Genomic DNA, 10632 nt, shown 5'->3' with positions numbered 1-10632 from the left:
GGCTCATGCCTATAATCCCAGCACTTTGGGAGGCTGAGGTGGGAGGATCACCTGAGCTCGGGAGTTCAAGACCAGCCTGATCAAGATGGAGAAACCCCATCTTTACTAAAAATACAAAATCAGTCAGGTGTGGTGGCACATGCCTGTAATCCCAGATACTTGGGAGGCTGAGGCAGGGAGAATCCCTTGAACCTGGGAGGTGGAGGTTGCAGTGAGCTGAGATTGCACCATTGCACTCCAGCCTGGGCAACAAGAGCAAAACTCTGTCTCAAAAAAAAAAAAATTTTTTTTTTACTTGGAATAGTCTCAGGAGTTTTTGGTTAAAAAAAGAGAAACAAACAAACAAACAAAAAATATATATATATTTAAATTAATCCAGGGAAGCCTGTCCGGTCTCTGACCTGTGCAGACCTTCTTCCTCACACACCCCATTACCTCACACTTCCATTACTTTCAGTCACTTTCCCCCAGTATTCTACACTGTTGCCCTTCCAGTTTCCAAAAGTCCAGACAAAATTAATCATATATTAATTTTTTACACTCAAACATTGAAACAGTGTCCCCTAAATTAGATGATTTTTCCAAATGTTTAAAACTGAACACCCATGTTTCCTCACCCTTGAAAAGACAAGCAGCCCTGAAAATGTGTGAAAGCCATTTCTTTTAAATTCACACCCTTCTCTCTAATCTCAAAGCTCAAGAAGTCTTTCCTAAATCAGGTCCCAATCTTCTGCTCTAGGCCCCAGAGATTCTGTGGCACTTTCGTCCGTTGTCAGAAATAAAAAGGTCCCTGGGCTTTGGAGCCTCTTCAGGCTCAGTGTCTCAGCCCACATTGTGCATCAGAACCACCTGGGACCCTCTGACCTCCTGGTGCTCAGGATCAACCTAGATGGTCACACTGGAATCTCTGAGAAGGGACTCTCAGGATAGTCACACCCTCTCTTGGGAGTGCCAGCCTGCAGCCTGGGCAGTTCTAATCTAATCTAATCTCCCACCTCCCAGGGGCCCAGTGAGGTGGGGCAGGACCAAGGTGCCCCCTGGACTCAGTGTAGTTCATGGCAAAGCCCATAATACTCCTCTAAGGCAAGGATCTCAAACCAGACTAGTGTTAGAATCACCAGGGAACTTTTCACAACACAATGACCAGACCAGAATAATTAAATCGGAATGATTGGAATTGGCCTTTGAGAAAGCCTTCCAGCTGATTCCATTGTAGAGTCAGGACTGGAAAGCTGGCCTATGGCTGGATTCACCTGTAGACAAGATCCACAGTTTCACTGAATGCATAGGCCAGTGGGAGAGCTAGACCTGACCAGGGAGTTCTGTTGAAATGTACTGTGTCAAAGTTGAGGACAGCATGACAAGGTAACACCTGTGAGGAGTGCCAGGGTTGGAGAAGGCCCCCAAGCCCAGGGTGACTGGGGCCTGTGGGAGGAGTGGGCCTGTTTGGTGACTGGTGATGGGAGCAGGGCAATGAGCAGAAGCAGCAAAGGCCCTGAGGCCACACAGTACCCAGTGTGTTCAGGAAATGGGATAAGGCTGGAGCCCAGACAAACAGAGAAAATCAACTGGATCTGAAGCTGCCCCATGACCATGGAATGAAGAGTGTCTGCCCTGAAAAGTCACAGAAACAGGCTTGGGTGCATACTGAGGACAAGATAAACAGGGTTCCCATTAGAATGCAACAGCTGTTGTCCATGGAACTACATGATGCCTGCACTATTTTAATTTCAGCATGAATAAAAAGTCAGTTAATGCTACATATTTAGAAAATAGGGGCCGGGCGCAGTGGCTCACGCCTGTAATCCCAGCACTTTGTGAGGCCGAGGCGGGTGGATCACGAGGTCAAGAGATCAAGACCATCCTGGTCAACACGGTGAAACCCCGTCTCTACTAAAAATACAAAAAATTAGCTGGGCACAGTGGCGCGTGTCTGTAATCCCAGCTACTCAGGAGGCTGAGGCAGGAGAATTACCTGAACCCAGGAGGAGGAGGTTGCGGTGAGCCGAGATCGCGCCGTTGCACTCCAGCCTGGGTAACGAGCGAAACTCCATCTCAAAAAAAAAAAAAAGAAAATAGGGTATCAGGCTGGGCGCAGTGGTTCACGCCTGTGATTTCAGCATTTTGGGAGGCTGAGACGGGTGGATCACCTGAGGCCAGGAGTTCAAGACCAGCCTGGCCAACAAGGTGAAATCCCATCTCTACTAGGAATACAAAAATAAACTGGGTGTGGTGGCACACACCTATAATCCCAGCTACTAGGGAGACTGAGGCAGGAGAATTGCTTGAACCCAGGAGGCAGAGGTTGCAGTGAGCTGAGATCACACCACTGCACTCCAGCCTGGGCAACAAAGAAAGACTCCACCAAAAAAAAAAAAAAGAAAGAGGCCGGGCGCGGTGCCTCGTGCCCATAATCCCAGCACTTTGGGAGGCCCAGGCGAGTGGATCGCATGAGATTAGGAGTTCGAAACTAGCCTGACCAACATAGTGAAACCCATCTCTACTGAAAATACAAAAAAATTAGCTGGGCGTGGTGGTGGGTGCCTGTAATCCCAGCTACCCGGGAGGCTGAGGCAGGAGAATCACTTGAACCCAGGAGGCAGAGTTTGCAGTGAGCCGAGATTGCACCATTGTACTCCAACCTGGGCAACAAGAGCGAGACTCCGACTCAAAAAAAAGGAAAGAAAGAGAAAATAGGATATCAATCATCAATCATTTCTGTTTGAGAAGAAGCTGTCATTGAGAAGATAAAGAATTCAGGCATTATTTCTGCGTTTCTGCTTTTGAAACAGCCTGGATGCAGTTGCCATTTACACCAAGGGAGAAGCCCTGCAGCTGAGTTGAAGTGGAGGTGATGTTGGGGGTGAATATGCTGAGTGGAGGCTCCTGCTAGATGTAGCGCTGAGGTGCCCAAAGTTTCTATTTTCCTGCAGCAAGACGAAGGGCTCGCGCCTGGGAAAGAAGACGGTGTTCATTAGCATTTGGGGGAGAAGAAAGAATAACTTGGTCAGATTTTTGTCTCAGATGTCCCTGAGGCAGAGTAGGGGTGTATTGAACAGGCCCAAGGTGGGAAGCCCAGAGAACAGTTCCCTGGGCACATGCGCATCAGGAAATGGAAGCCTGAAATCTGTCTGTGGAAATGAAGAGAATGTGATATTTTTAGATGACATGGAAAGAAGCAAGGATTAGTTTTAAGCCAATACACATGCAGTTTGTTCTGACTTGAGGAGATGCCCGTAGGCCCAGCACGGTGGCTCACACCTGCACTCTCAGCACTTCGGTAGGCCAAGGCAGGAGGACTGCTTGAAACGAAGAGTTCACAACTAGCCTGGGCAATGTAGTGAGACCTTGTCTCTCTCTCTCTCTCTCTCTCTCTCTCTCTCTCTCTCTCTCTCGCTCTCTCTCTCTCTCTCTCTTTTTCCGCTAATGGTACAGCATTTTATCACTCAGTCGAGACCCTGTATCTACAAAAAAAAAAAAAAAAAAGAAGCCAAGCATGGTGGCACAAGCACCTGTAGTAATCCTAGCTACTTGAGAGGCTAAGGCAGTAGGATCACTTGAGCCCAGGAGTTCAAGACTGCAGTGAACTATGATCATGTCACTGTACCCCAGCCTGGGCAGCAGAGCAAGACCTTGTCTCTAAAAATAAAGAAGTGCCATTCACTGTGAAGCCCCCTTTCTGTCTTCCCAGACACTTATCATGAGCTAAAAGCCATGAATCTTAAGATTGTATAGAGTGGCATAAATCCCAAGAGTTGAGATTCATTCCGAGGGGCATCCCTAATCCTGGACTGCATCTGAGACTCTGAAGCCGAAAACAACCCAGGAGTTGTTTCCCTCGGTTCCCACCATCACTTGCTTGCCCAAACTATTAACTACACTCTAATCTCCCACTCTGCCTCCTCACTTCTGTATATGCAAATCTCAAGTCTGTCCTCTTGTAAAGAGAAAGCTCTGTTCACCTCTCTCTTCCCCACCCTAAACTCTTCTTTTTAATCTAAGCTTCTCATAGAGGGTCCTACGTCCATAACTGCCATCCGTGACCACCCATTCACCCTCGACCGACTGAAGCCTCGTCTCTTCCCCTAATCCTCACATCACGATTAATCCTCAAAGGTCAAACCCTAAGGACATCGCTGAACATTCAGTGCCAGCTCAGGGGGAAGGGGTGATTTATCTACAGGAACGTAACAACCCGTCACTTTGCGTTTGGAGATGTGGGTCTCAGAGACCCTTAGAACTCCTGCCAATTGGTTTCCAGTTTCCCTGTTGCAGTTGTTCAAATTCTAGTCTGGATGAAGGGATTTTGCCGTCGTGATAAAAGTACGAAATTAGTTTATCTTTAGTTAATCCAAAGTCTCAGGTTGGGTGGGTCTAACTCAATCCCATTTAGGACATTTAAACGTGACCAGATCTGCATTTTTGGCTTCAGAGACCTCCAGAAGCTGAGAGAAATAAACACATTTCCACACTCAGGTTCCTCCTGACTCTCCTGAGTTCCATTAGGGCAGAGTAAGTGCCAGTGTTCCGGCAACCCAGGAACAGGCCCTGCAGGCGCAGTGAGAAGAATCCCGGGAGAAAACCCAGGAATAAAAATGGAAGTAAGTTGAAGGGAGCCTGCTTCCTGTTTCGTGGGAGGATGGATGGGGTCGCCTTTCACTTCATCTCACAAGAATTTTTGCAGTCATGGAAATGTGTGCTCTTCTTTACAAAAAATTTTTGTTTTTGAGACAGAGTCTGGCTCTGTCACCCAGGCTGGAGTGCAGTGGTGCAATCTCGGCTCACTGCAACCTCAGGCTCCCCGGTTCTTGCAATTCTCCTGCCTCTGCCTCTCTAGTAGCTGGAACTACAGGCACACACTGCCACGCCCGGCTAAATTTTTTTGTATTTTCAGTAGAGACGGGTTTCACCTTGTTGCCCAGTCTGGTCTCAAACTCCTAAGCTCAGGCAATCTGCCTGCCTCAGCCTCCCAAAGTTCTGGGATTACAGGCGTGAGCCACCGTGCCCGGCCTATAAATAGTAACTTGTTTAATCCTCATGGTAAGCCTGATGGAAAGTGTTACTACCACGTTCACTTTACGGTGAAGGAAACGAACGCCCCACGTGGCTAACTACCTTGAGCAGGGGACCCATTGGTGTAAGTTTCAGAGCCAGGAAAAAGCAGCACTTTGACCCCTGAGCCCGCGACCTTCGCAAGCTGCTCTAGCTGCCTCTTCGTGGTTTATCTATTCACGAGTTCCTGATTTTAATGGGGTTGTATATCTTTGAGAGTTCACCTCCAGAAGTTCCGTTTAGATCCTGTATGTTCTGATCTTGTCCTACGCGGCTGTTTTGAAGTCTTGCTCCACTGATTCCACCATCGGTGTCATTTCTGGGACTACTGATGGGTTTTCTGCTAGTGGTAAATCGGGTTTCTCTGTTTTGTTGTGCACCAGGTCATTTTATGTAGGAGGCCAGCACTGTGCATTTTACGTGATTAGGTGCCAGATACTTCATGTTCCTTTAACTAATGTTGGGCTTTTCTTTGTCATGCGGTTAAATAACTTGGAATTAGATTATGCTTCGGGGGATCATTTTGAATCTTTTTAGTTGGGATGGGAAGAAACTTCAGTCTGAATAATTTGACCCCACTGCTCAGGCACTGCCCTCCCAGTACTCTCTTCAAAGCCCCTTGGACTAGGGGGCCTTTTTTTTTTTAAGATGGAGTCTCGATCTATAGCCCAGGCTGGAGTGCAGTGTCGCAATCTCAACTCACTGCAATCTCCGCCTCCCTGGTCCCGGTTCAAGATATTCTCCTACTCAGCCTCCCAGGTAGTTGGGATTACAGGCACAAGCCACCATGCCCAGCTAATTTTTGTAGTTTTTAGTAGAGACAGGGTTTCACCATGTTGGCCAGTCTGGTGTTGAACTCCTGACCTCGTGATCCACCCGTCTCATCCTCCCAAAGTGCTGGGATTACAGGCTTGAGCCACCCCGCGCAGCCTGACAGTTTACTTTTTAAATGTAACGGGGGCTGGGTACAGTGGCTCACACCTGTAATCACAGCACTTTGGGAGGCCAAGGCAGGCAGGTCACTTGAGGTCAGGGGTTCGAGACCAGCCCAACCAACATGGTGAAACACTGTCTCTACTAAAAATACACAAAAAATTACCGGGCATGATGGTGCATGACTATAATCACAGCTACTCAGAAGGCTGAGGCAGGAGACTCACTTGAATGCAGGAGGTGGAAGTTGCCGTGAGCTGAGATTATGTCACTGCCCTCCAGCCTAACTACAGAGCGAGACTCTGTCTCAAAAAATAAATAAATAAATAAAAGAAAAAGAAAAGAAATTCTTATGTAAATATTTATTTTTTTAATTAGAAAGTGACACTTCAGACTGAAACTACCAAAAACATCCAGAAAACGAAGCAGGAAAAAGCAGCCCAGGAACCAGAAAAACCCTCAGGTACAGTGTCCTCGGAGTCTTATTTGTAGCAGGGAAAATTTTCCAGCCCACCTCCATCTTCTCAAGTCTGATGTACTCATCCCAGCCCCAAGAGGGGCGTCTCAGGAGGTTCCAGGACTGCCCTCAGCATCCCGGGAGGTCCTTGCCCCTGCCCACAGCCCAGGTGAGAGTAAAAGGCCCCACCACAGGTGGGATGTGAGTCCCACATCAGAGAAGCTCATAGGCAGCAAATGTTCCATCACACCCTGTCAATATCCTCTGAAACATATTTTAAGGAACTTGATCAAGACCCAGGCTCTCAGATGCTTCCTTGCCTGTCCCAGTGACTGGATGTCTCAGGCGTCGGGACTCAGGCAGATGCTGAATCTCTCACTTCTCATTTAAGGTTCTATCATCTCCCATAACTGAATGAAGTCAAGTTTGGACCTGTCTGTAGAGGCAGGATCCAGCAGATGCGCAGGTGAGTTATGCCAAAGTACATTCATATTCCTCTGTCCTTCCAGCCCGGTTAATTAAACCATGGAGTAACCAGGAAATCCAGAGTTTCCTGGAAGAATGGGAATTTCTTGAGTGTGAAGTATTCAGGGTGAAGAAGAAGAAATATCACACAGTATCAAAAATAATTGCCCAGCGTCTCAAGCAGAGGGGTATGAAGAAGAGCTGGCAAGAATGTCTCCAGATGCTGATAAGCATGCAGGACTTATACTTCACTATTCATGAGGCCAACCAGAGGCCAAGGTGCCAACCCTTGCCGTGTCCTTATGGAAAGGCCTTGCACAGGATTCTGGGATGGAAGATCGGCGTCTTCTCAGGTTTGTGTCTTTTGTATTTGCCTCTGTGTTCCTTTAGTGAGCGACATTGGCTTCCCCCACCCCACCCTACCATCCTTGTGCCCTGAGTAGGGCAGAGAAAGATGGCACAGGGCCCCATCCAGAGTCCCTCGGCACACAGCACGGGGGCCTTGCTGCTCTGATGGGCTGCCTGCCTCTATTTTTCCTTTTTGTTCTTCCCCAAAGTAATAATCCTGAGGACTTTGTTCATGGACTTGTTCAGAATGGAAATGGCCCCAGGGCTGGGTGAGATCACAAGCAAGGATTCAAGGACAGGATGGGTGATGTCCTCAGGAGCCCTCCATGTGCCTTCTCTCTCTCAGGTCCTCTCTGTGCAGATGCGGCTGACTTTGTACCTTGCGAGCACCAGCCCCAGGCCTATAGCGTTCCCATAGTCTTACGTGACCTGATCTGGGACCCAACACCTGTGATCTATGGGGAAAATCTTCAGGTACCTGGATGGGAGTCCTGGAACGTGAACCTGCCATGGTCAGTTCCATGTATGTATCCTGCCTTTCCCTCAGCGGCCCCGGGTCCCTCACCACAGTGGGCCGTCTCTACTGACTGATCCAGATCATGAAGACAATTAGAATCTGGATCCTGATTCCATCAGAAAGACTGAAAAATAGCACAGTATGTGTGTGTTGGTGCATGACTCCTTCCTCTTCTCTCCTGGTGTAATGAGAATACATGTGAAATAAATGAATGACCATGACCTCATCCCTTTCGGCCTTGTGCTTATGGCTTGGGTTGAACCCCCAGTTGTAGAAGGGCCACAGGACAGGGAGGGAGCTCAGCCTCCCCGGTCACTTGGGACCTGTTCTCTCTCTCCTGCATCACGCTTCCTGCATGGAGGCTCCTTTGCAATAAGGGGCAACGTTTACCCCAGAGATAACTGCTCAATCCTGCCTTCATTTCCTGACTGTGTGATCATAGAATTTTTTTTTTTTTTTTTTTTTTTGAGACGGAGTTTCGCTCTTGATACCCAGGCTGGAGCGCAATGGCGCGATCTCGGCTCACCGCAATCTCCGCCTCCTGGGTTCAGGCAATTCTCCTGCCTCAGCCTCCTGAGTAGCTGGGATTACAGGCACGCGCCACCGTGCCCAGCTAATTTTTTTTTTGTATTAGTAGAGACGGGGTTTCACCATGTTGACCAGGATGGTCTCGATCTCATGACCTCGTGATCCACCCGCCTCGGCCTCCCAAAGTGCTGGGATTACAGGCTTGAGCCACCGCGCCCGGCAGATCATAGAATTTTTATTTCACATTTCTGAGCCTCCAGATCCTCCTATTAAAATTGAATTCAAGCTGATATTTCTTACTTCAGGAGATAGTTTTAGGATAAAAACACATATGTGGTGTAATCACCATGGGTTAAGCTCATTTTTCCACATTTCTTGGTGGTCTTCTTTTCTAAGGAAATGTATTATTTGAGATAATTATAGTTTTACATGCAGTTGTAACAAATAGTACAGAGGGACTCCAGAGAGATCCCTTAGGCCCCATGTCCAGGTCCCCCAGTGGTAACAGCGCAGAAAGCACAATATAACCAGGATATTAATATAGATACAGTCAAGAGAGTCACCAGAATAAACTCTCACTGCCCTTTTTAAGAGGGACATACACCCTCATAAAGGGACATACGCCTTCTGCCCTCAGCCCCTCCTTAACTTCTGGCAACCACTGAATGCTGTTCCTCTTTATAAATTTGTTGTTTCAACAATGTTATGTAAATGGAATTGTACAGTATGTAGCCTTTTGGTGTTAGGTTCTTTCAGTTACTCATTAGAGATTCCTCCAGGTTGTTACATGGATCAAACGTTCATTCCTTTTTCTTGCTGAGTAATGTTCCACTGTGTGGATGTACCGGAATTTGTTGAACCATTTGCTCATTGAATGACATCTGGGCTGTTTCCATTTTGGGCTACTGTGAATAAAACTACTATAAACCTCCAGATACAGGTTTTTGTGTAAGCACAAGACTTCCTTTGGGATAAACACCCAGGGGGTACAATTTCTGGGTATATAATAACTGCATGTTTAATTTTTTTTTTTTTTTTTTTTTTTTTTTGAGCTGGAGTCTCGCTCTGTCACCTAGGCTAGAGGGCAGTGGTGAGATTTCAGCTCACTGCAACCACTCCCTCCAGGGTTCAAGCGACTCGCCCGCCTCAGCCTCCCTAGTAGCTGGGTTGCCAGGCGCCCACCCCCGTACCTAGCTAATGTTTATATTTTTAGTGGAGACAGGGTTTCACCATATTGGCCAGGCTGGTCTCAAACTCTTGACCTCAGGTGATTCACCTGCCTCTGCCTCCCAAAGTGCTGGGATTACCGGCATGAGCCACCAAGTCCAGCCTAAATTCTTTTTTTTCAAACTGCCAAACTATTTACCAGATGGCTATGTCATTCTACATCCCCACCAGCAATGTATGAGTGAAACAGTTTCTCCACATCTTCACCAGCATTTTGTTTTGTCACTATTCGTGAAAAGCTAATAGAATGGGCTTCAGAGTGCCCAGCACAGAGGGCCTCAGCAGAGCTTAGAACGATGGGACCGGCCTTTGTCCAAGGCCTCTCTGTATAGCATCACAAAGCAGTCGTATCTAACTATGGCTTCCATTTCAGCTCCCTAATGGCTGATGATACGGAACATGTATGTTTATTTGCCAATTGCATATTCTCTGCAGTGACGTGGCTTTCCATGGTTTTGCCCATTTTCTAATTGCATTTTTGTTTTTACTGTTACTGTTTGAGAGTTCTTTATATATCCTAGATATTAGTTTTATGGGATATGGGTTTTGCGAATATTTTCTCCCTGTTTATAGTTGCCTTTTCATCCTCTTCTTATGGGCCTTCAGGGAGAAAAGACTTTGTGGGTACAGTTTATCGAAATTTTAATGGGCAGTGCTTTGCGTGTCAAATCTAAGAACCTTTGGTTAGTCATAGATCCTGAAGACTTTTTCCTATATTTTTCTAAAAGTTTTATAGTTTTACATTTTGCATTTAAGTCCCTGGTACATTTGAGTTAAATTGTTTGTGAAGGTTGGTGACGTTTAGGTTAAGGCTCCTTTTGTGTGTTTGTGCCTGTGATGCCCCGTCGCTCCAGTACCATTTTCCGAAGAGGCCATCTTTCCGCCATTGAATGTCTTTTGCATTTTTGTAACGAATCAGGTGAGCATATTTGTGTGGTTCTAGTCATGGGTTCTCTATCTTGTTCCACTGGTCTACACTCCGCTAATATCATACACTCTTGCTCACTATAGCTGTATAAGTTATTAAATCCTGTAAATTCATTCTTCTTACTTTGTTCTTTGATTGATTTTTTAAACATTGAACCAGCCTTGTATCTCTGGAGTA

General features: G+C 46.8%; 1 protein-coding gene across 2 annotated transcripts; it reads left to right on the top strand.

The window, feature by feature from the left end:
* The first annotated feature begins 4430 nt into the window (after nucleotides 1-4430).
* Nucleotides 4431-7984, top strand: LOC135275162 (putative uncharacterized protein MSANTD5). 2 transcript variants are annotated; one of them, XM_064376534.1, is made up of 4 exons: nucleotides 4431-4601; nucleotides 6364-6448; nucleotides 6952-7260; nucleotides 7602-7984. In XM_064376534.1, exons 1-4 carry the CDS (start codon nucleotides 4596-4598, stop codon nucleotides 7844-7846), a joined length of 645 nt encoding a protein of 214 aa, XP_064232604.1. In that variant the 5' UTR covers nucleotides 4431-4595; the 3' UTR covers nucleotides 7847-7984. The 2 variants fall into 2 exon arrangements, with proteins under 2 accessions (XP_064232604.1, XP_064232605.1); XM_064376535.1 differs by having other exon boundaries at nucleotides 4596-4605; nucleotides 6368-6448; nucleotides 7602-7846.
* The last annotated feature ends 2648 nt before the right edge of the window (nucleotides 7985-10632 follow it).

The sequence above is a fragment of the Aotus nancymaae genome, unplaced genomic scaffold (assembly GCF_030222135.1).
Source record: "Aotus nancymaae isolate 86718 unplaced genomic scaffold, 86718_ANA_hifiasm-v0.15.2.pri h1tg000015l_1, whole genome shotgun sequence".
NCBI lineage: Eukaryota > Metazoa > Chordata > Mammalia > Primates > Aotidae > Aotus > Aotus nancymaae.
The sequence above is the reverse complement of the archived record's forward strand: the minus strand, read 5'-3'. Positions and strand labels throughout refer to the sequence as shown.